The sequence below is a fragment of the Anser anser genome, assembly GCF_964211835.1.
Source record: "Anser anser genome assembly, chromosome: 1".
NCBI classification, from domain to species: domain Eukaryota; kingdom Metazoa; phylum Chordata; class Aves; order Anseriformes; family Anatidae; genus Anser; species Anser anser.
In genome coordinates, this window is record NC_139720.1 from 30,093,193 (window position 1) to 30,116,061 (window position 22,869).

General features: G+C 37.1%; 1 protein-coding gene across 7 annotated transcripts in view; it reads left to right on the plus strand.

Moving 5' to 3' along the window:
* IMMP2L (inner mitochondrial membrane peptidase subunit 2) overlaps positions 1-22,869 on the plus strand; it is a 464,509-nt gene that overhangs the window by 289,430 nt on the left and 152,210 nt on the right. For 5 of the 7 annotated variants that reach the window (XM_083800913.1, XM_083800915.1, XM_083800916.1 and 2 more), the window contains one exon: positions 17,088-17,153. The exons of 1 other annotated variant lie outside the window; for it this stretch is intronic. In XM_083800913.1, coding sequence (XP_083657039.1) covers positions 17,088-17,153 — 66 coding nt within the window. Of the gene's footprint in view, positions 1-6,347; positions 6,688-17,087; positions 17,154-22,869 lie in introns of those variants that run through there. One more of the 7 variants, XM_083800919.1, reaches the window with a different exon arrangement.

Consider the following 22,869-nt stretch of genomic DNA (forward strand, 5'->3'; position numbering starts at 1 on the left):
GTTACACCATGGTATATTTTTTACACTTTTTTTTTTTCTTTACATATTTTTGTCATTTTTTAAAGTCAGTTTTTCCTCTGGCTAAAACAGCCACTTCTTCCAGTTCACCCAAGGTTTAGGCATGCAAATGTAAGTCAGTAGAGCAGAAGAGGGGAGGGGAAAGTTTAAAGAAAAACTTAAGAAAGTTTAGTGGAGAATGATGTGAGGGGAATGCCATTTTTTACCTTGTTTAATTTTTTTTTTCAAACATAGCATTAAATTATTCAAAAAGTGGTCATGATACTGCTGATTATAATTATATAAAAGAAAAAAAGGGTCTTGCATCTGTCTTTGGATTGAATAACGACTTATAGGATGGAAAATAAACATAAGTGTTTGTCAACCATGTCTTGAAAAGGGGGAAGATCTTCTGTTCTTATACCCAGCATTTGTCATGCATAAATGTAGGCAGTAGAAGTGATGGTAGCATTGCTAGCATGTATATACAAACCCTGGCATGTGTCAGAAAACAAACTCCATATTTTTTCCTTTTCTTATGGACACTGAACTATAAAAAACAAACAAAGAATTGAAAAACTCTGAGGAATAAGCTAAGAAACCACTTGAAATTTTCTCACAATTGTGCCACAACAATGACATAGTAATCATATAATTACATACTACAGACGTTAGGCCACTAATAACTTGCTTGCATTACAGAAGTTCAGTTGACACAATGCCATGTTTCTTTGAGATGTCTAGCCTTGAATGTGCTTTAGATTCCTGCCTTCCAATTCAGTATGGGTATACAGGATGTATTTTTTGCATGGTAGAGACCCCATGAAGAAAATGCGTGTTGAAGTTATGCAGTTATCTTTATTAATCATAGGAATTGAAAAAGAGCATGAATTAGCCACGCCATTCGCAACAATTTTTCAACCAGTTACAGTCACAGTGTATAAACTAATTATCGATGGGACAAGAAGTCTGTACATAATATTATGTTATGTACTTTCCTATCTCAGTGGAAGACAAAATATAATGCACTATGGTGAGGTATTTCAACTATTCCCTTTAAGTATATTTCCCATGGTTTATTTATTAAGTAATAATATAAAAACAAACCAAAATATTTATTTTTCCAGATAGTGATTGTGTTGGCTGGCCTAATCCAGCTGTAGATGTAGCAGATGTTGAGAGAAGGCAAGTGGAGAGACAACTGTGCATGTACCAGCAGTGTAGCCCTGCGATGCCTATGTGGGGTTACAGGTCAGGGTCTATTACGGGTCTATTCACTTCATTCAGAGAGATAATACTGCCTAATCCTAGTAAAGACAAGTTTGTGAAAATCTAAAGGAAGAACAGCTTTCTTTTTTCCCTCTGAGGAGCTGATAAACAGGCGGGCGCTTGCGGGAGTTCCTGTTTGTTCTTACACAACATGTTTAAGTCACAAACATCCTTGCCTGCTGAGCAGTCCTTGCTGTCACTAGTTGTTTTGCAGTTGGTGACTCATCTTGCCAACTTGAACTGATTGCAACTTAAAGCTAGGAAATGTCTTCTCTTTCAAATGTGACAACTGTATATGTATTTTTAATAATGTTTTGATTATGTTCCGATTATTTATTTTTGAAGACTAGAAGACTAGTCCCAACGCATACTGTCTGCATAGCAAACTTGAACATCAGAGATGTGTGCACTGGTAGCTTTTGATCAAACATTATAAATCACAAATGTTAATAGTATTGTCAATTAGGGCTTTGAATATACAGAGTTACTTAAGTGCTAAGTGTTAGCATTGCTAAGTGTTAGCATTGTTACCTCTCAGTTAAAAAGAGACACGGTCTAATCCTGAAATGTATGCTTTAAACAATCCTTTAACCAAAATATGTAGACACCTTTTTATACTCTCATATAGTTTCTTTCAAACAAGTAAGGCTTATTCTTAGAATCATAGAATCATTAAGGTTGAAAAAGACCTTCAAGATCATCTAGTCCAACCATCACCCTACCACCAATGTCACCCACTAAACCATGTCCCTAGGCACCAAGTCCAACCTTTACTTGCATCATCATGGCATCCAACAGCCCTACTGTTGTATCGTCCTAAATGCTGCCAGCTTGAGTTTTAAGGAACTGTGTGAGTAACTGTTCTGCAGCGATGCATCATTTGGAGCATATATACAAAACCTATACTTGGATTTTGAGACAGAATTATCTCAGAACACCATGCCATACAACTCTAATACATTTCAGTATTCATATTTATGAATATTTATGGTCTTTGTCTGCAACAAATGCCTATTAGGAATAGATAGTAAAATAGATAGTAAATCTATCTAAAAAATATATCTAAAAAAATAGATAGTAAAATATTACTGAGAGAATCCACATCAAAAGGTTAGACTGTTCTAAACAATTAAATTTGTGTTGCAATAGGCACCACTGTGGTAAAGATCTGTATTGTTTCCACAATTTTCCACAATTTTCCCTTGATATTTGTCTCTTCATAACCCCAGTAATGTGTAGCGCTGTTCTTGCTTTCTTAAGGTAAGGGGCTGAAAGTGCTTCTCTCAAATGGCAGTTTGTGTTTCAAACCTGTTTTGGAGATGCACTTGTCATGGAAATATGAAGTCTTAAGTTTAAATGCCAAGGTAACAATGCTAAGTTTGAATTAACTGAGTTAACCGAGTTAATCTTTCTGTGCTTTTTACAGGTGTTCTGTGTCAACAAGACATGCAGTATCAACACATTTCAGAATCTGTCAGTACTGTCCAAAATATACAGAATAATATGGGAACCACATATTTATAAGATTCAATCCAAAATCTAGTAGAAATTCTTAAAAGTTTTGTTAATGCTGCTGCATATCCTGCATTTATTCCTCCCAGGTTTTCATGCTGCTAGCAGTGATTACATTTCCAACCACTAAAAAGTAAAGAATTGTTTTCTTCCATATTAGTTTCTTACGCAAGCCTATATCATCAATACTCCTAGCATGAATTTTATTTGCTAACCTCCTGACTGTTTTCTTGGAGGGGACTTTCATCCTTTTTTCCAGGAAATGTTCAGAAAAAGAAAGCTTTTTTAAAAATAAAATGTGGATCGACAGACTAGAGAAATGTTAAGCTGGTATAAACATTTTGACACTTATCAAAACTGTAGAATTCACCTAGTTCTAACATGGATTCAATCTGAAAAGAATAAAGATACAAAACTGATAACTTATTTGAACTTTTGCCTCATGGAGGATGGTGAGGAAGGCATCTTCAGAGTGTGTGACAAGTGTATGGAAAGTTTAATTCATCCTTTTCCCCTCCCTTCTTGCTTCTCCTTCCAGTCTCTACCTTTTCTAGCAATATTCTGAGCAGTGTATCATTTACTTGGAGAAAAAGGTGACAGCGACCTTCTGCAGGGAACTGTCACACAGGATTGGGTTTGACAGGCTGGGTGGGCGAGGGCTGGTTTTGCTGCTGCCTGAAAGGGAAGAATACATTTTGGGTGGAATAACCAGTAGGGACGGTAGTGTGGGAAGAGAAGCATTGCTGGGGAGCTGGGGAGCAAGTGTGCAGACCAGACCCTCAGGCTGTGTGTACAGATTGGCCTTCACAGAGCAGGGGAACAATATCTAAGAAGCCTGTAAACTGCTTTGTGTGAAGGGAAAATCATCTGTAAGTACAGATATGTTACTAATTCATGCTGTTCACTGTTGTAGACACTTCTGGTTTCTCTCATCTTTCCTTTTATTTTTTAAAATAAATAATAAATATGTTTATCATCATACAAGACAGGAAGTGTCTTTGCAGACCAGGATTCTGAAAATCTTGTGGCAAAAACCAGCATAGGACACCATTTTATTCTTGGCGAACTTTTCAGAGTTCTTTCATGTCTGCTCAGGTGATCAAAGTCTGTTAAAGCAATATCCTCAGTTACTGTTCAGGGTTGCTTCTGCTATCTGTGAAAGCACACAAGTAGAGGATAATGCAATTAGTATCAAATGGAGCACAATGCTTGATGACCTGCTGACATAGTAGATCAGCTTTTGACAAAGAATATCATGTGGAAATATACTCCCTATTAAATTTCTCATTGCTGCTCTTTGCCAAATCCTCATAAGCAGGTCATAACTCCCATTATTACAAGGATTTCTCTCACAGTAGCCAATCTATGGTTAATTCAGCCTGACTTCATCTGCAGAGTGGACTCCTGCAGTTAATTGTGGGCATTTTTCCTGAAAGGCTATCTAAGCTAAAAGCAGAAGTTGTGAAGGAAAAAAAAAAAAAAAGTTAGTTTGTAGCCATGTCCAGTTGTCTTAGCACTGCTTTTTTTTTTAGAAAATGTTAGTTTTTTTTTTTTTTTTTAGAAAATTAACTTTTAGAAAAAACTAATTCATCCCACTTTAATTATTACCGTCTGTGCCTTGACAATAATGGAAAAAAACATTTATATAGTATGTGGCAATATTTTACAAAAGTAATTAAAAATAATTCCAAATTCAAGACTTGTATTGGCCTCTGTAGATATTTTCTAAATTGTTTTTATTTTTCTTTGAATTTATGTTTAACTGATTCTCTATTCTTTTTTTTTTTTTTCTTTTTCTGATTTCTCAACAGAACAAGCTAAATTAGAATGTAAGAATTCAAAGCTATAAACAGTTTGTCTTTTCTATCTGTTTTTAAAAGTAGCAGTAGAAGTTCATTTAGCTTCCAGGAATTTTGCTGCTGATCTTAGCAGACAAAGATCAGCTTGATCTCTTATTGCTTAATCCACATGACATTTGATGATTTTTTATTAAAGATGTGTGTTACAAATATACGATTTTAAGAGTATACATTTTGTTGTTATTGGTCTTCCCTTTATCTTACTGCTAATATTTTATTTCCTGTCATGTGTATTTTTTTTTCTTTTTAATCTATTCTAGATTCTTATAAAGTAGATGAAACAATATTTTAAAGAAATTTATCTTTAATCATTTCATATTGAGATGGTTAGAGTAAGCTGAAGTTTGGCTTCCTTTGTAGTCAATGAGGAGAAATTCTCCTCCAAAAGGTGATTCATTCCACTATAATTGTCTGGTATCTTCTGTGCCCTGACAATAACAGACTTAACTCCTCTGGAAGGCTTAGCCTCTTGACCATAGTAGAGGTTAAATGCAAGAAAGTATCAAGCTGTTCAGAAATATCAAGAATGAGATTTTCTCAGCAGGTGCTTGAAGTGGCATTTAGGAAAATGTAAAAAGCAATGTGCTTCTTCTCATTTTTAGGTGATTGAAAAAAGTAGACAAAAACTTAGGATTCTTCAGAATCACAAGATAGTTTCCTCTCTAAATTAAATAAATTATGTCTATCTAGTATCCCATATGGTAATCTGAGAATGATTTTCAAACATTTGATTACATTTTGTAGTTTTTTGTGCCTTTCTCTGTTGTCTGTTTCAGCAGAAATAAGTCATGTTTTATTTCTAATCAGAGTAGAATATTTGAGCAGCTATGATAATGATGAAATTTGTTTCTTACACTACAGCATAATGGTTAACAAAACTGAACATTTTACTGTTGTTGACTTAAGCGTAAAAGACCAGATATTCTCATAGATCGTAATAACTTCCTATTTGATAGACAGAAATTTCTGTGTATGCTTTCTAAAGCAAATGTTAAAGTATAGAGTTTTTCAACCCTTTGGAAAAGGTGAAGATAAGGTGAAATGGCCAGTTAAAACAGCAAGTAATTAATTGAGTCTCTCTGTTAGCAGGAAGAAGGTCAAGTGCACATAACTGTTGTGATTACACAGTCTGCATTACAAGCGGCTGAGTCATTTAATCTCAAAGTGGTTAGACTGGAAGGCTATTAAATGTGATTTTACTTCAAAATACTAGCTATGCTTGTGAGTTACTATACTATCTTAAAATTTTCAGAGTGAATTGTCATACAGTTTTGCAGTCTACCAATTATTTTTACTCTAATGAAACAATTATTTTTCAGTTTTTCGTTTGCTTTGTTTTTGTTTTTCTTGCCTCACTTTAGCTAACGGTGAAATCTTGAAAAGTTAACTTACTGTCTTATGGAGACATGTTTGATTTTTTCTTTCTCTCTTTTGTCTTGACTTTGCCCTGTAAGTGATTCTGAAAGTTTTTCAGATACATAGTTTTGATTGCTGGATTCAAAAAGGCCTGCTTAATTTTGTCACATGGCAACAGTAGATCTAGTTTCCACAGGGGAAAAGTCCAAAGTTATCCACTAAGAACCAGCTTATTTGTTATAACTTTTCAACATCTCTGTTGAAATAAAGAAAACTTTCTGCAACTGATGTCTCATTTGAAAATGAGGCTGCAGCTATATAGCATGCTGTAGATAGACCAGGGAAAACTGAATTTCACTGAAAGTGTGGAGATCATAGAATCGTAGAATCATTCAGGCTGGAAAAGACCTCTAAGATCATCTATTCCAACCTTTAACTTAGTACTGACAATTCCACCACTAAGCCATGCTACTAAGCATCGTATCTACACATTTCTCGAAGACCTCCAGGGATGGTGACTCAACCACTTCCCTGGGCAGCTGATTCCAATGATGAACAACCCTTTCAGTAAAGAAATTTCTCCTAATAATCCAACTAAGACAACCTGGTGCAACTTGAGGCCATTTTCCCTCATCTTATCACTTGGTGCTTGGGAGAAGAGCCCGATCCCCACCTCATTACAACCTCCTTTAAGGTAATTGTAAAGTACAATAAGGTCTCCCCTGAGCCTTCTCTTTTCCAAGCTAAACAACCCCAGCTCCCTCAGCCACTCCTCATAAGATTTGCTCTCTAGACCCTTTGCCAGCTTTGTTGCCCTTTGGACACGCTCCAGCACCTTGATGTCCTTCTCGTACTGAGGGGCCCAACACAGTATTCAAGGTGCGGCCTTACCAGAGACGAAAACCAGGGGACAGTCACTTCTCTAGTCCGGCTGACCACGCTATTTCTGATCCTTATTCTTGTTCTCCTGAATTTATCTTAGAGATCTCTGCTAAATAGCATCTGGTACCAGGAAATGCGTTATGGATGTGTATTTACCATAAAATCTACTTTTTTTTCCTGAATGTATTATCTTTGGAGAGATACTTTCCTGCTCTGCTGGAAGACTCAAGACTAAATCAGAATGTAGAGAGGAACTAAAGTTCTCTGTGGCATGGGGGGCAGTGAGAAGGGGAGAGAATTGTGAATATCCAAGAACTGCAGATCTTGAGGCAGTTGTTTACGTGTCCTGTGTATTCCATGGCTATATGGCAAAGCGTATGAATGCTTCACTGGGACTTTATGTTTTATGATATTCAGATTGTTATTTCTGTGTAGAGTGTGCTTAAAATTCCCCATGAAGTTTCAGGGATGCTTTGCTTTAATTGCTGTGAAATTTAAAAATTAGTAAATCTAAAATACTATCTTTCCAACAAGTACATGCTTGCAATCTAAAATTGTTACAAAACACTACTTTGTGTAAAATAATAAATATTTTTGGCAGTGAGTGCTTTTTAACAGAGGTTTGACTAATAAATGCTAATACAATGTGGAGTTAAATTAAGAATTACAGGACATTATTAGAAATATAATTTTCCTTGTATTTTTAATTATATCATTGTACATATTTTCCAGTGGAGCTGCTGAACAAATCAAGCATCACTGGAACTTATGCTTAACCAGTTGGTGCAACTGCTGTCTTGAAGTACTTATTTTGTAAATCATGGATGAAAAAATGGTAAATGCTCAAAATGTCTCATAACAGAGGGAATTCAGGAACAATTGAAGAACGTTTTCTATTCCTGTCATTATCTGTTAACATTGTGAAAATTATTTATGATTTCTGTATAATATTTCAGTTTGAAAAAATTTCTAAACTGTAGAGGTTCCTTTAAATTTATAATACTGTTTAAGGTCAAAAGATGCAAACATTGCTGACAGGCAAGCATGGACTGAAACATGTTTTTTATAGTGTGGAATACCATTTTGAAAATGCCTCTTCAGCATCTGAAGGGGAAGAAAGACAAAGGGGAAAATGCAAATAATTTCAAAATTTGCAATACATTTTCAGTATTTAAAACAAACAAAGAGGCCTTTAGAAAGTCTTATCTGAACAAAATGATCACAAGGCTTATTGTCACTCTATCAGTAGAAACTAAAATATGGTTAAGATTAGTCAATTCAGAATTAGGATTTGTCAAGCAAACGTGGAAGCTCTTACCAATAAAATTACAAAATGATTAGGTAAAGGCAATTTTGATGATAGCAATAATATAGAATATATGTTTTCATTAAGACTATTTTTTACTAACACATAATATCCTGAAGTAGAAGCTTGCCTTTTATGTAATAAATGTAGGCCATAGTAGACATTGTAAATTGGCTAAGTTCAACTGTGAAGATGTATGGTAATATTTCTATCAGATGGCTTTGTGATCCAAAGTCAAGTACTCGTTTTTTTTTGTCAGTTATCTTCATAATCATTGGTTAAGCCTGTGAAGAGCATAGGGATAGACAGGGCAGTAAATAAAGCATCCCAGTTGTTATAGCATGGCCTGAATCAATCATCTGGTTACAACAGATATATATCACTTTACAGAATGTGAAGTACAAGTAGTAATCAAAACATATTGGTTAACTGTTTTAGCAGGCAGTTTACTCAGAGAAGAGTTTAGATGTTACTTTTTGTATCCTCTTAACATCAGTTCCTACTATGAAAAAGATAAGCTTATTGCCTGAATATATGAAATTAATGGAAAATAAAAAAGGAAAAAAGGAAAGAATTTTTGCATTAAGCCAACATAATAATGCTAGATTACTCTCCTAAATTTATTGTTAAGTACAGTAGTAAACCCAGCTGAATCTTCTCATGTTTGTGTGCCATGAAGAAATTGTAAATGTTGGAGAAAGTTTGAAGCCTGGTCATAAAAATGATTCTGGAATCGGAAAACTAACTGTATGCTAAGGAGCTTGAGGAGCTGATGTATCCAAGAGAAATCTAAGAAAATTGTTGTGCCCAAATCTTTCTGCATGAAGAAGAAATAAAACATTGAGTGTTTTTTTTGCCTTGGAGGAGAAGGCATGAACTTGAAATTGAAGTTGCATAAATTCCATTTTGAATGCAGATGTGATTTCCTAATAGGAAGGATAATTAAACTTTGAAGTAATTTATCTGGATGATAGACTCATTGTCATTCAGAATGTTTGAGATGATTCTATAACCTTCTATACAATGCTTTATGGTAGAATTAGGTACTGTTCAAAAAGACAAGCAAAAAGGGATCCGTAGGCATTAAGATGATCAGTATGATCTCTTCCGGCATGCAGAACCTGCATATTGTTGTTTTTGTTGTTTTTTAAGGTATCAGAATCATGATTCTTCATATATTTGAACGGGACCAAAGGCTCTGCATAGTTACAAGTACAAAATAGCATATGTTGGAAGGCACCACTGCTGATCATTTAGGCCTACCAACCACTCAAAGCAAGGTCTGCTATGAAGTTAGGTCAGACTTCTCAGAGCCTTGTCCAGTCAAGCTCTGAGCATCTCTGAGTTTCTCAGTCTATCTGTGAAGCCTGTACCGCAGCTGAACCACATGCAGTGTGATTTTTTTTTCATTTTTTTTTTCTTCTGGTGTCCATCTGGAATTTCCCTTGCTGCAACTCATGCTGTTTCCTTTCCTCTTTCTGTTGTGCACTTCTCAGAAAAGTCTGACTCTTTTCTTTCTAATCATCAATCAGATAGTTGAGAGCAGTAATTAAACCCTTTTCTTCATCTCTCATCTGCACAAATCCAGTTCCATAAGCCACTGCTGTTACATTACTCTTCTGTTACTATTTTTTTGGTGGCTCTTCACTATATCCGGTTGGTCAATATCTGTTCTGGTGGGTCAATACTGAGCACAGATACTGGCCCTGATTACTGGAAACATCTAATGCAGCAATTTTACACAATAGAATATGGCAGCAGGAATGACAGCAAAAAAAGAAATAAGTGCGGTCAGTTTTTTTTCCCCTGCTATTATATTGTGCTATTTTTCACAATGTAAAAATTGTCTCAGAATCTGTGATATTATTAGTTAAATATTATGTTTATTGTTGTATTCAGTATCTGCTGGGACTAGAAAGAAATTAAATATTCACTGATGAGGTAAAAAAGAAAATTAAGTTTAAGTCAAAGTATTAATTGTGATCTTTCTCTGCATAAATTATGGAATTAAAACAAAACTTATGGATTGGGAAAAAGTGAATTGAACGTATTAAAATGTTTTGATTTAGAAAATATGTGCATATATTCGGTAAATTTGTATTCTTATACAACTTTTATAAATAGATCTGCTGGATCTGTTTTATCCTAGCTATTGTACTAGGAGTGATGAAAGAATGGATATTGCTACGTATTTCCCACTGCACAGAGCTTAAGCATCAGCTACTATGCTGACAATGGGAAGCTCCTTCTTCATTGACCAAGGGCACAGATCTTGTTTTTGATGATAAACATCTTTATCTAGTGTATGATTCAACCAAGTAGAACACCCTGTTTGTCTTATTAAGCAAAGCCAGCAAATAAAGATGAGATAGCTACTACCTCTGTTTTTCCTCTTCCTCCAAGCATGGTTTAAAAATAAAGCCACCAAAATTGTACTTTGAATTGTACCCAATTCTGTAGGTATATTAGTGCCATTTATTTTGGGCTCCAACTACATTTTAGTTACTGCTCTGGCTATTTTCTGGATCCCCAGAAGGCTCAAGAAGGAGATAAACAACTAATTTTTCATCCTGCAGCAGGTTTGGAAATGCCCAGAAGTGTAAACTGTAACCATATTGGAATTTTCAAATCAGACAGGAATGAATTTTGGGAAATGAAGAGGTCATTGAATGGATGGCTTTGAATCACAGCTTTAGATTAAGATCTCAAAAGTTCCCCCTTCATCCCGTTTTCTGGAATTGAAACCTTATTATCTAGCATTAATGACGTGAATCAAAGTGGAAATGATGTTTGTGAAGGAGATGGTCTCCATTATTTCAGTCTTTTCATGCTATAACAAAACAGTGTTCATTGTTTCAGTCACTTCCATATAAATGGTAATCAAATCACATAAATCTTGATCTGAAGTAAACTGAATAATCTGAAGGCAAAATTCTATCTGCTGCCTAAACATCTTCCTTTGATCTCATAGAAAAATAAAACCATGTGCTAACAGTAATATGCATATATATGCATGTAAATAGATAAATTTAAACACAACACAAACTTCAGGCACCTTTCACTTCAACTTGTTAATAAATACCATTCAATGGCCTGTTTTGTAAAATGCTCAGTATCAAAATTCAAAGAATTTTCAAAAGTGAGCACAAAGAAACTAAACAGGTTGACTAAGATAATGGATAGGTAAAATTAAACTTCTAGATCATCAAAGTATTCAATTCAAGCTGTTTAAAACATATTAGCTGCTTTTTCATGATGAGTTTACGGTATAACATCTTTTCCCAGCACATGCACCTAGAAACTCTGAGTGCTCATTCAAGGAAGAAAGTAGTGAAGTAGTATGAAGTAGTATTTATTTAGTTAAATTTTGTAGCTATTCAAGTCAAATTTTTGTCTTCTGATGATAGCTATTGTGCTAATATGTGTTGAAAAGTATAATTGTTTATAATTGCTTTTGGTGTGTCTGCTGTGTGAGCATCAAACATTGTTTTTGAACATTATCTGGGATCAGTGGATTCCTATTTTATTTATTACAGAGACAGCATGCTTGGCAGGGAATTATATCATATAGTATTTGGGTACACATGTTAATATATCCCTCTGGGGAGTAGAAATGAATTAACTGTTTTCCTTCACGTATTTTGCTGGGATCTTAGGGTATAGCCCAAAGAGTACTCCCTCTAGAAAAGCCTGTAGAAATTTCAGGTCTAAGCTCTTTAACATGATTTGCTGTGAGCACTTTTGAGAAGAATATAGTTAGACAATATAGTTAGACAAATCAAAGGGTTAAGTAACACATACAAAAAGTAGAATTGCTACGTTAATTTAATTATAGATCAAATTTTAATTAGCTAACGGAGCAGTTATATAAAATTGTGCTAGGCAATATCCATTAGAGTAAATAAATAATCCAAATGATGGAAGGGGAAAAGTTTTGAAGTAATATTGTGACTGAAGTACTCAGATATTCAATCAGGAAAGCAAGACTTCAGAGAGTCATCAGCCTTCCAATTGTTTTTCCAGGTAAATGTGTTCTGTAGTACTGCTATCCTACACTGTACGTTCCCCAATACAAGAATGAACATAGAAGAATGCATGCTTGTATAAACTGATGGATGTGTACTTGTTCATGTGTGTATGTATATATTTATGTTTTCTGTAGGAGAGTATGTTTAAATAAAAACATAATCAGTGTTTCAGTTTTAGTGGAGTAGAGCTAATAACTCTAAAAGGTTGTCAGTACTTTCCTGAAATAGAACAAGGTCTTACTTTCAAACAGAGAAGCAACTGTTATACCCCTCCTCAATAAACTACCTCTTCTTATAAACTTGTCAATTATCAGTATATTTCAGACTCTGATTTTGGGGATGTACCACTTTAAAAACCTAGCTGTAACTGTCTCACCAGTCTTCCTTTTCTCAATATTTTCTTCCCATGATGATATGCAGTATCTTTAGCTCTGAAATTATTTTATTTATTTATTTATTTATTCGGTAATAAGGAAATTGAGCTCTTTATAGCTCTACTTCTAAAGCATATCTTTTAACTTTTGAATCTAATGTGTGTGTAAGCAGGATAAGGTTCCTATGTATTCTCCTTTTTCTTTTTTGTTTTCTTTTTTTATTTTTTTATTATTTTTTTTTCCCACCAGTATCAGCTGGAGAGAGAAAAGTGCCAGAATACTGTGTAGGCTGGAGATTAGAATATTGTATCTTAAAGTACTTGCTGATGATGCATAAGAAATTTGAATCTGCCCTAATTGCTGGGGTGATCCACCTTCTCTTCTACTTAACCTAACTCGCTTATTTCCTTTTCAAACAAGTTGCCCAACATGACAGGCTTTAATCCAAAGTTAATGATGTCCTGATGGCATAGGCATTTGTTTTTCTTCTTTTACTGTAGTGGAATTGCTCATTAGTTTTTAATTAAAGCTGTGTGTAGATGATGGCTCTACAGCTGAAAGAGCAAGACAAACATACAGGTTTAGGATATCCAGCTAGGTTTAGGAGAAGGCTAGGATTATTACTAGAAATTAATTATGTCAGGTTGCTTATACTGAGTTGCTAAGGCTGCATCTGGAAAACTGAATACAAATAGATACCACATGTCTAGTGTTCCCTTGGTATTTATTTTTTACCTTAAAGCTCTGAATCTGGATTTTGACGTCATTATTCACGACTTTGTGAATGAGGCTGGGATTTCTGCATTGCACCGTGCATAAGCTCACTTTTACGAACAAGTCAGAAATTGTTGCTAAGGCAGAGTGAAATGTCCCATCAACAAATGGTGTTTCAGACAGAGAGGATGTTTCTCCTTTGTTCTGTTATTTGCAGCCAGCCATCAGGTGATCTGTAGGTGAAGTTTAAAGAATTGTTTTGACAGATAAAAATCTAAAATATTTATCAGTCTTGGATGCTACAGAGATCATTGCTTTCTTTTTGTATTACAGTGTTTGTTCTTCTGAGGTGCTTGAAAAAAAAATAATAGTTCAGCTTAAATAGAAGTTGTTAACAATGAATTATCATCAAACTTGAGAGACACACTGCTAGACTTGCCTGTTCTACTTTTCTTTACAAAAAAAGGAAAAGTGACTATAAGTGGAATAGAATTCAATCTGTATTTAGCAAGTGGATTTATTTTCCAGAGATGTTTTTCCTAGTGCATTCCTGATGTGTTGCTACCTGCTACTTAAGCATTAGTTTTTGTAATGTGCTTGAGATTTTCATAGTCATCCTGACTGTTTCTACTTGCTCTATTGTCCCTAATTCACGCATAGTGAGAAACGATTTTATGTAAATGAGAAAGTATATTTACTAGGGAAAATATGGACTTAACTGTTTTAGAGACCGATTTAGAAAATGGTTAAGATGTGTCCAAACTGACCCCTCTGTGAAACATAAGATCTGGATCTGTCTGTTAAGTGTATGGATGGTTGTTATTAATTCATATTAATGATATTTATATCTTCTGAATGCCATCTTTGGGAGAAAAATATTCATTGTGTGTTAGAAATCTCATTTCTTCCCACGCAATATTGTTTGAAATGAACTTGTCTGAACATGACCTTTTATGTAAGGAGAATGAAGAAACAGTGTAATTTAGGAGCGGTGCAAAGAAGTAGATCAACAGTTTCTTTCATTTTTTTCATCTATTTCCTTCTGTTTTGAACAAATCCCATTTTCAAATATTATTTTTTCTTATCTCATGCAGATATTAGTGAGAGAGGAGTACTAAAAGATTACCGGTTGTTTGTTTCTTTCCCCACTTTATTGTTTAATTTTATCTGTAGCTGAATATGGTGAAATTTCAAAGACAGAAATTGCCTATGTCTGCATGTTATTGTTATTTCCATAATCAATGAAATCCCACTGTTATACTAAGCACCTTTCAGGAAGGCATCGATATCCATCATTTCAGAACTAGTCTCTCTCACCTCCTGTTTATTTAACGTGGCTCTTGAACAAAGCATTCTGATCTCCTGTTGAAAATCCTTGATTTAAAAGTGGTTGTGAGCCTGCTACTCCCTCTCTTACCATTCCTTTGCCATTTTCATGACTTTGAATCAAAATGTTAATATAAAGTTTATTTTAAATTATTCTGGCTTCAAATATTAAAAATATTCATGAGTTATAATAACTATCTAGAAGGAATTCCTTTAAGTCTTTTTGATAAATTATGTGTTTTGGTTAAATATGTCATTAGTAGCAGAAAATTACCCATACTTTAGAACTCATATCTCAGAGACATGTTTAGTCTTCCTCAAAGATGTGAGGTGTTGTTTTGGTGATGTTGTTTTGTTTGTTTGTTTGTGTGTTTCAGAATGAAGGCAAATTAAGGGAGATGTTAGTACTTTCACTACAATATATAAGTGCTAATCAAGTGTAAATGCTAACATGGGACATTTCAAAGAACCTTTGAAAGTAAAGTGTTAAAACAGGACAGAATTTTGAAAGAGTGAACCTAAAATTTGTTTTCATTCAGTCTTTAACAAATGCACAATTCATCACAAACAGTATGTGTTATTTCCATTAGTTAAATTTTTACAGGAAAATGCTAAAATCTGAGTATATGTGTATAAATGATAATTAACAATGAAATAGTTTTTACAAGTATTTTAAATGTAGAATAGCATGTAATAATAAAACATTCTTATTTAGGCTGCCCTCTAATTTAGAATGAGAGAAGGCCAACGCCTGCTAGAGCGTGCACTGAAGCCTGCTAGGAAACAGCATGAGAAAGTGCTGTGGATCCTCCAGATATTTGAATCATATGAACATCTAAAACTTGATTAATTCTGCCCAAGACTGAAATGTAAAAATATTACAAAAATGTGTATTCTCAACCTGAGATGAAAGAGAAGAGTAAACTGGAATATACAGCTCTTTGGGTAAAATTTATACTCAATAAAATCTTACTGTAAATGTTTCACAAAAATGACTTGAAAATTCCAGTGCTGACTAGGGAATCAAAATATGGTCCTTATTCATGTTCACTGTTCCACACTGCTTTGTGAAAATAGGGTTTTCAGGTTTTTAAACTGTAAAGTGAATATATCAGATCTTTTGAAATTCAAAATTATGCTCCTTTAATTTTATTTCATTACGTTGAAATATAAATATATTGCAAATATATTGACACAAAAGTAAAACTATTGAAACATTTGGAATACTTTCTGAATTCAAATTAAAAAATTATTTTTGAATTCACCTGAAACAATTTTTCTTTTTAACTTTTGGAAGTGAAAGTGAACTGCAAATGCCTGTAGTCTTGAAGTCACTAAAAGCAAGTTTTTTAATCTCAGCTTTGCTTTTTAAGAAAATGTAGTCTTAGTGTGCTACCTCTTGACCAGAGGTGAGCTCAAATTTACATTGTGAAGATGGCATGGCCAATGTTTTCAGGCACAAATCCTGTAATATACAGGTTTGTTATTGCATTGCTAGCAGGCTGTACTTGGAGTCTAATATAAAGAACCTGAGCATCAGCAGAAAATCAAAAAATTCACTGCCTTTTCAATATACAAGCAGCAGATAAAAAGATTTTTTAAAATAACATAAAAACACTCTACTAAGTTTGCATAGTTAAATAATTAAAAGTTAAAAATAAAAGAAAATGACGTAAAGTATGTAGGAAAGAAAGTCCTTGGTGCACATGGGTCTACGTTAGTCTATCATTAAACTGAAATAGAATAACACTTCTAGGGTTCCTATCTCTTAATCTTCCTATCTCTTAATATACATTCAGAAAGTTGGACTATTCAGACTGGGCATGCAACTTCAACTTTGTTTTTTGTAATACTATGTAATGCATGATCATAATCCCCTCAGTATAGTATATTCATATATTTCATAACTTGAAGTGAAAGCTTGGTATTATATTAAGAATCCTTGATAGCTGGAGAAAATTTTACTTGTCTTTTTAAACCCTCCACAATTCCCTATGCAAGGTTTAACTAAATTAGTGATAAATATCAATATAACATAGGGATTTTTTTTTTTTTCCCAAGGTGAATGAATGACATTCATGTTTAAACACAATATGATGTTACAGTTTCATGGAGAATTTGGGTTTTAACATATGAATCTATTTGCAAAGGTACCCTCTTCTTCAATAGTGGGACATTTTATTTCTAATGATGTGAAGTATATTTTTCATGATAAAAGGTATGTTGATTATTGTAGTGTTCGTATGCAGGTCATTTTTCAGTATCTGCTCTTCAATGATGGTTTGCAATGAGAATGATTACAGTAGCTTCACTTCAGGATGGAATATCATGATTGATGCTATATCAAGGAGAACTTGGAATCTCCTAATGACTTTAATAGTGTCTATTTCTTTGTGGAATTTCTTTTCATTTTCTTAAAACAACGGGAACATTACTGATTGTATAACCTTATCCCCTGTCTCAGGTCTCCTAGAAACCCTGAACAGAAGATCATTAAACGAGTGATTGCTCTTGAAGGAGACATTATCAAGTAAGTATTTTAAGCCTTAGTCTCTGAGTCTTTATAGGAATAGTGCAGCTTTTCAGTGGATTTTAAATCAGTATCCTAGACAACGAGAACTTTCTAGTATTTTCTTTCTATCTGTCCTTAACAGGGTGTCAGTGTTGTACCTGTCTCCTTTTTAATGAGAGGAGAAATGCTACACAAAGCTACTCACTCTCTCATGAAAGGTACATGTGTGCAAATAATGCTTATTTCTTAGAATATCACATATCCAGGCAGGTAAGCATACATCATTTTTTTTAAAATAAGATTATAGGGCTCTGATTTTTTAGTTAGAGAGTCCAGCTGCTGTGTCATACTATGGCTGGCAAATTAAGGTCAGATATTCTTTTTTTTTTTTTTTTTTGGGGGGGGGGGATGGGGAGGGAGAGGTGGGTCCTTTTTTTCTTTTTCTTCCTTTATTTTTGAGACAAAGAACCCTCACAGATGACTGCCTTTCCTGCAGTCTGTAGGAATCTGTAGGGAATATGGTGGGACTGGTTTGGAGTAAATTATTCTATCAGAAAAAGAATTGCAGAAAGAGTAGACTCTCGAGTACTCCAGGATTTAGTTTACTCTGACAGATAGCCCTTCCTACTGGGGCTGATTGGAAATAAATTACTAGTAGATGTAAATCAAAAGTTTTTGTGGAAACAGTATCATTTTGATGAAAACGCTTATTTGAAAGGGTTTCTTTTTCCCAGGTATAGAACAGAATAGGCACAGAGCTGGGATGGTAAATCCCTAGTTTCCCACACTAAGATATGAATGACCCTGGGAGCTCTTAGACAATATGGCAGTCTGAGACTCAATTCATTTGGATAATGATTCTTGCTCTGGTGTAGTGAATATTTAAGAAGTACTTTGCAGCTGCAATTCAAATCAACAATTTGAGTGTGGTCTCAATGAGCCCTAGTTAATGGCAGCACTGACGGGCTGTTGGGCTCTGTGGGTTATGTCTGTGCCTTTTTTTTTTTTCTTTTGCAGTCCATATCACTTTTGTTTTACTAAAAAATTCAAAAACATCTCAGTTTGAGAAAGAAATTCTAACATTTCTGTTGAAGCAAAAGGCTGAAATAATAAATGCTAAGAAAAGATTTTGATGTTCAAAAACTATGGATATCTACAGCTAAGACTAGCTATCACACAAAAGAAATAAAAACGTAGGAATAACATGTGCTACTGAGACAAAACCTATTATCTGAGTAAACCTATATCCTAAAGAAAGTACTCGTTCCTTGATATCGTTGATATTATTGCTGATATTATAAGTGGTAAAACTGGTATTCGTAATTCAGTATTCCTCATTAATTTCTGTAGCAATGTCAGAAAAAGATTGCAATAGAAAATAATTTCAAGTGTTACTTTTCAATATTCTATATTATGAACATTATTTGTCTGTATTTTTGAAACGGAATGGAAATTTTGATAATATGAAAGATGTTTAATAACTAAAATTCCAATTATAGGAAATTAATTATACTGTACATTCAAATGCCTTAAAACTCTGAACTATTTGTTAACTTCTGTGGGCGTTCTTGGCCAAGTGGACAAAGGTGTTGGAGCGTAATAGCTGAGAGTGTGTGAAGAATAGTGTAAGAACCTGTAGGTTAGTGTATCACATGGGGGTATAGAAGACTGAGTGATGATTCTCATTTGTCTTTGTAAAAACAGGTTAGGTTAATTTATTGTTAGAAATATTAATACCAGTAATTCAAATGTACTTTTTATTTTCTTTTCTTTTTTTCTTTCTTTCTTTTTTTTTTCTATCTGATCACATGGAAATTGTCTCAGAGTCTTTTGCTTAATCTGTAGAAAGTTGTTTTTAGCTGAAGAATACATTATTGGGCTATTACAACTTTTAAGATTTTTTTACATGCCATTGTCCCTTAATTGTGTGTATGTGTAGACAATGTAAATAATACTTTTTGCAGGACTAGGTAAAGCAAAAGCTTAGATAATAAAAAAAACAAAGTGGCAAATTTTTTCTAAAATAAATATTATTTTTGTAATAAAACCACAAGCAGGTGTCTGACTAGGATATTTCTTACTAAAACAGATGACTGGTTATGCTAAGAAACAAACTTTTTGACTAGGATTTTGATAGGATTTTGACTCCTATTTGATATATCTGAAGACAGTCTTTATTATTACAAACCTGAAAGTATTGCTGTTGATGATGAAGATTTTATGTCTATCTATTTATATACATTAAATTAATCCAGATCAACATAAAAATGATTCTCTTAATAAAATTGAGAGTTTCTGAACATGTGCAAAAAGTAGACCTGAAGGTATTAAAATGATACTCTTATCTATTGTTCTGACTCCTTTTTGGTATGGGTGAAAAGTGATGTGGAACTGATATATGCTGACCTTAGAGGAATATTTGAAAATCCTTGCTCCTAATGTCTGAGGTGGAATATATATGCCTGTACACTAAAAAAAACACAACATGTAGTTAGGCCTCTTGCTGCTCCAGTGATCAATCTGAATTTCTTCTTGCCAAGAAAACAACCTGGCTCACTGCAGAGCAGTTATTTCATTTCCCACGTACAGAAAAGTGCGAATCATGAATCGTGTATAGTAGGGTTCATGTGCTTATGGAGCTACTTGCAGGTATAGCGGTTTTGCAGAGAGGTGGTGGTTATATAAAGAATTGTGCCATGTTGGACATTTTATGTGGAAGGTCAGTGAAATGTATGAAGTCTGTCTGTTGCTCTGCAAATTTTGTTTGATGTCAACTGACAGAATTAATGAGGGCATGCTTTCAGTGGTGAGCAGACTTTCATTGTGAAGAAAGCTATGCAAATAACTGTGAGTTGGAAGGTATTTTCATTTGGTGTTCCACTAGATGGGTGATAGATGATACGGTCTGTGGGTCTGTAGTTATGCTATCTCCTCCCCCCGGCCGTTCAAAGGCATCCCTTAGGGAGCGCGAGCGACCAGGAGCGCGGCGAACAGGGCCGGCAAACAGGGAGTGACGCGGTGGGAGTGACGCGGCAGTTAGCGAGGCAGTTGGCGCAGGCAGGGCGGGCAGGCAGGGCGGAGCGCTCACACCCGCCCATAGGGACAACTCCTCTAACGGCACTCTCCTGTCAGCTGGGCTGTAATGGTCTCCACCAGGCACGGTGCTTTCTCTAGGAAGTTAGTGCACACCCAGACCGACTGCCCGTCCAAACATGCGGCAGTTCAGGTCTCCGGATGCGGGGAGTGTCTGAGCCTCTTGCTGCCATCGGCGGGAGGCAGGGAGACTGCTTGCGTGAGGTGCGAGCAGGTGGACGACCTGGTCCGCATGGTGGCAGAGCTCAAGGAGGAGGTGCAGAGGCTGAGGGATATCAGGGAGTGCGAGCGGGAGATAGACTGGTGGAGTGACTCCCTGCAGGACCGGAGCGAGAGGGACCAGGGTGAGACGCCCCAAAGGGGGGTGGACCCCCTGCCCTGTTGCCATCGGGCAGAGGGAGGGGACCTGCGAGTTGAGGAGGAATGGAGACAGGTCCCTGCTCGACCTCGCAGGAGATGCCCTCCCCTTCCGGCGCCGCCTTCCCAGGTGCCCTTGAACAATAGGTTTGAGGCCCTGGAGCTGGAGAGACTGGTGGGTGAGGATGAGGTAGGAAGCCTACCCGGGAGGATGCCTGAGGTGAGGAAGTTGACTCCACGCCTCAGGACCGCCTCCACCAAGAAAGAAAGAAGGGTGATTGTTGTAGGCGACTCCCTCCTCAGGGGAACGGAGGGCCCTATTTGTCGGCCTGACCCCACACATAGGGAAGTCTGCTGCCTCCCTGGGGCCAGGGTCAGAGACGTTACCAGGAAGCTTCCAAACCTGGTTCGCCCCTCTGACTATTACCCGCTTTTGATAGTCCAGGCTGGCAGCGATGATGTTGAAAAGAGAAGCCTCAGGGCCATCAAACAGGACTATAGGGGGCTGGGACGATTGGTGGAGGGAGCGGGAGTGCAGGTGGTGTTTTCGTCCATCCCTACGGGGGAAGGGAGAGGCACGGAGAGGACATGGAAAGCTCATGTGGTTAATAGGTGGCTCAGAGGCTGGTGCCAGCATAGAAATTTTGGGTTTTTTCACCATGGGGAGCTTTACTCGGCACCCGGCCTGATGGCCCCAGATGGGTCTCTATCTCCAAGGGGAAAACGGATCCTAGGCCAGGAGCTGGCGGGGCTCATAGAGAGAGCTTTAAACTAGGTAAGAAGGGGGACGGGGCTCAAACAAGGCTTGTCGGAGCTGTGCCGGGGGAAACAATGGCTAGGCCGGGGAAGAAGGCGATGGCCCAGCTGAAGTGCATCTACACTAATGCACGCAGCATGGGTAACAAACAGGAGGAGCTGGAAGCCATTGTGCAGCAGGCAGGCTACGACTTGGTTGCCATCACGGAGACGTGGTGGGACCGCTCCCACGACTGGAGTGCTGCAATGCCTGGCTATCGGCTCTTCAGGAGGGACAGGCAGCACAGAAGGGGTGGTGGCGTGGCTCTCTACATTAGAGAATCTTTTGATGTTGTGGAACTCCAGGCTGGGAATGATAAGGTTGAATCCCTGTGGGTTAGGATCCGCGGGAAGGCCGGCAAGGCTAGCATCCTGGTGGGGGTCTGTTATAGACCGCCGAACCAGGATGAGGAGACGGATGAGGAGTTTTATAGGCAACTGACAGAAGTTGCAAAATCGTCGGCGCTTGTCCTCGTGGGGGACTTCAACTTCCCGGACATATCCTGGAAACACAACACGGCACAGAGAAAGCAGTCTAGGAGGTTTCTGGAGAGCGTGGGAGATAGCTTCCTGACGCAGCTGGTCAGTGAACCTACCAGGGGTGGTGCCCCGCTAGACCTTCTCTTCACAAACAGAGAAGGACCGGTGGGAGATGTGGTGGTCGGAAGCTGTCTGGGGCAGAGTGACCACGAAATGGTAGAGTTCTCTATTCTTGGCGAGGCCAGGAAGGGGACCAGTAAAACTGCTGTATTGGACTTCCGGAGGGCTGACTTTGAGCTGCTCAGGACACTGGTTGGCCGAGTCCCTTGGGAGGCGGTTCTGAAGGGCAGAGGAGTCCAGGAAGGCTGGGCGCTCCTCAAGAAGGAAATCGTGATGGCACAGGAGCGGTCCGTCCCCACGTGCCCAAAGATGAGCCGGCGTGGAAGAAGACCGGCCTGGCTCAACAGAGAGTTGCGGCTGGAGCTTAGCAGAAAAAAGAGGGTTTATAATCTTTGGAAAAAAGGGCGGGCCACTGAGGAGGACTACAAGGATGTAGCGAGGCTGTGCAGGGAGAAAATTAGAAAGGCCAAAGCTCATCTGGAGCTCAATCTGGCTACTGCCGTTAAAGACAACAAAAAATCCTTTTACAAATACATCAACGCGAAACGGAGGACTAGGGAGAATCTCCATCCTTTACTGGATGCGAGGGGAAACCTAGTTACTAAGGATGAGGAAAAGGCTGAGGTGCTTAATGCCGCCTTTGCCTCAGTCTTTAGCGGCAATACCGGTTGTTCTCCGGACACCCAGTGCCCTGAGCTGGTGGAAGGGGATGGGGAGCTGGATGTGGCCTTCGCTATCCATGAGGAAATGGTTGGCGACCTGCTACGGAGCTTGGATGTGCGCAAGTCGATGGGGCCGGATGGGATCCACCCAAGGGTACTGAGAGAACTGGCGGAGGAGCTGGCTGAGCCGCTTTCCATCATTTATCGGCAGTCCTGGCTATCGGGGG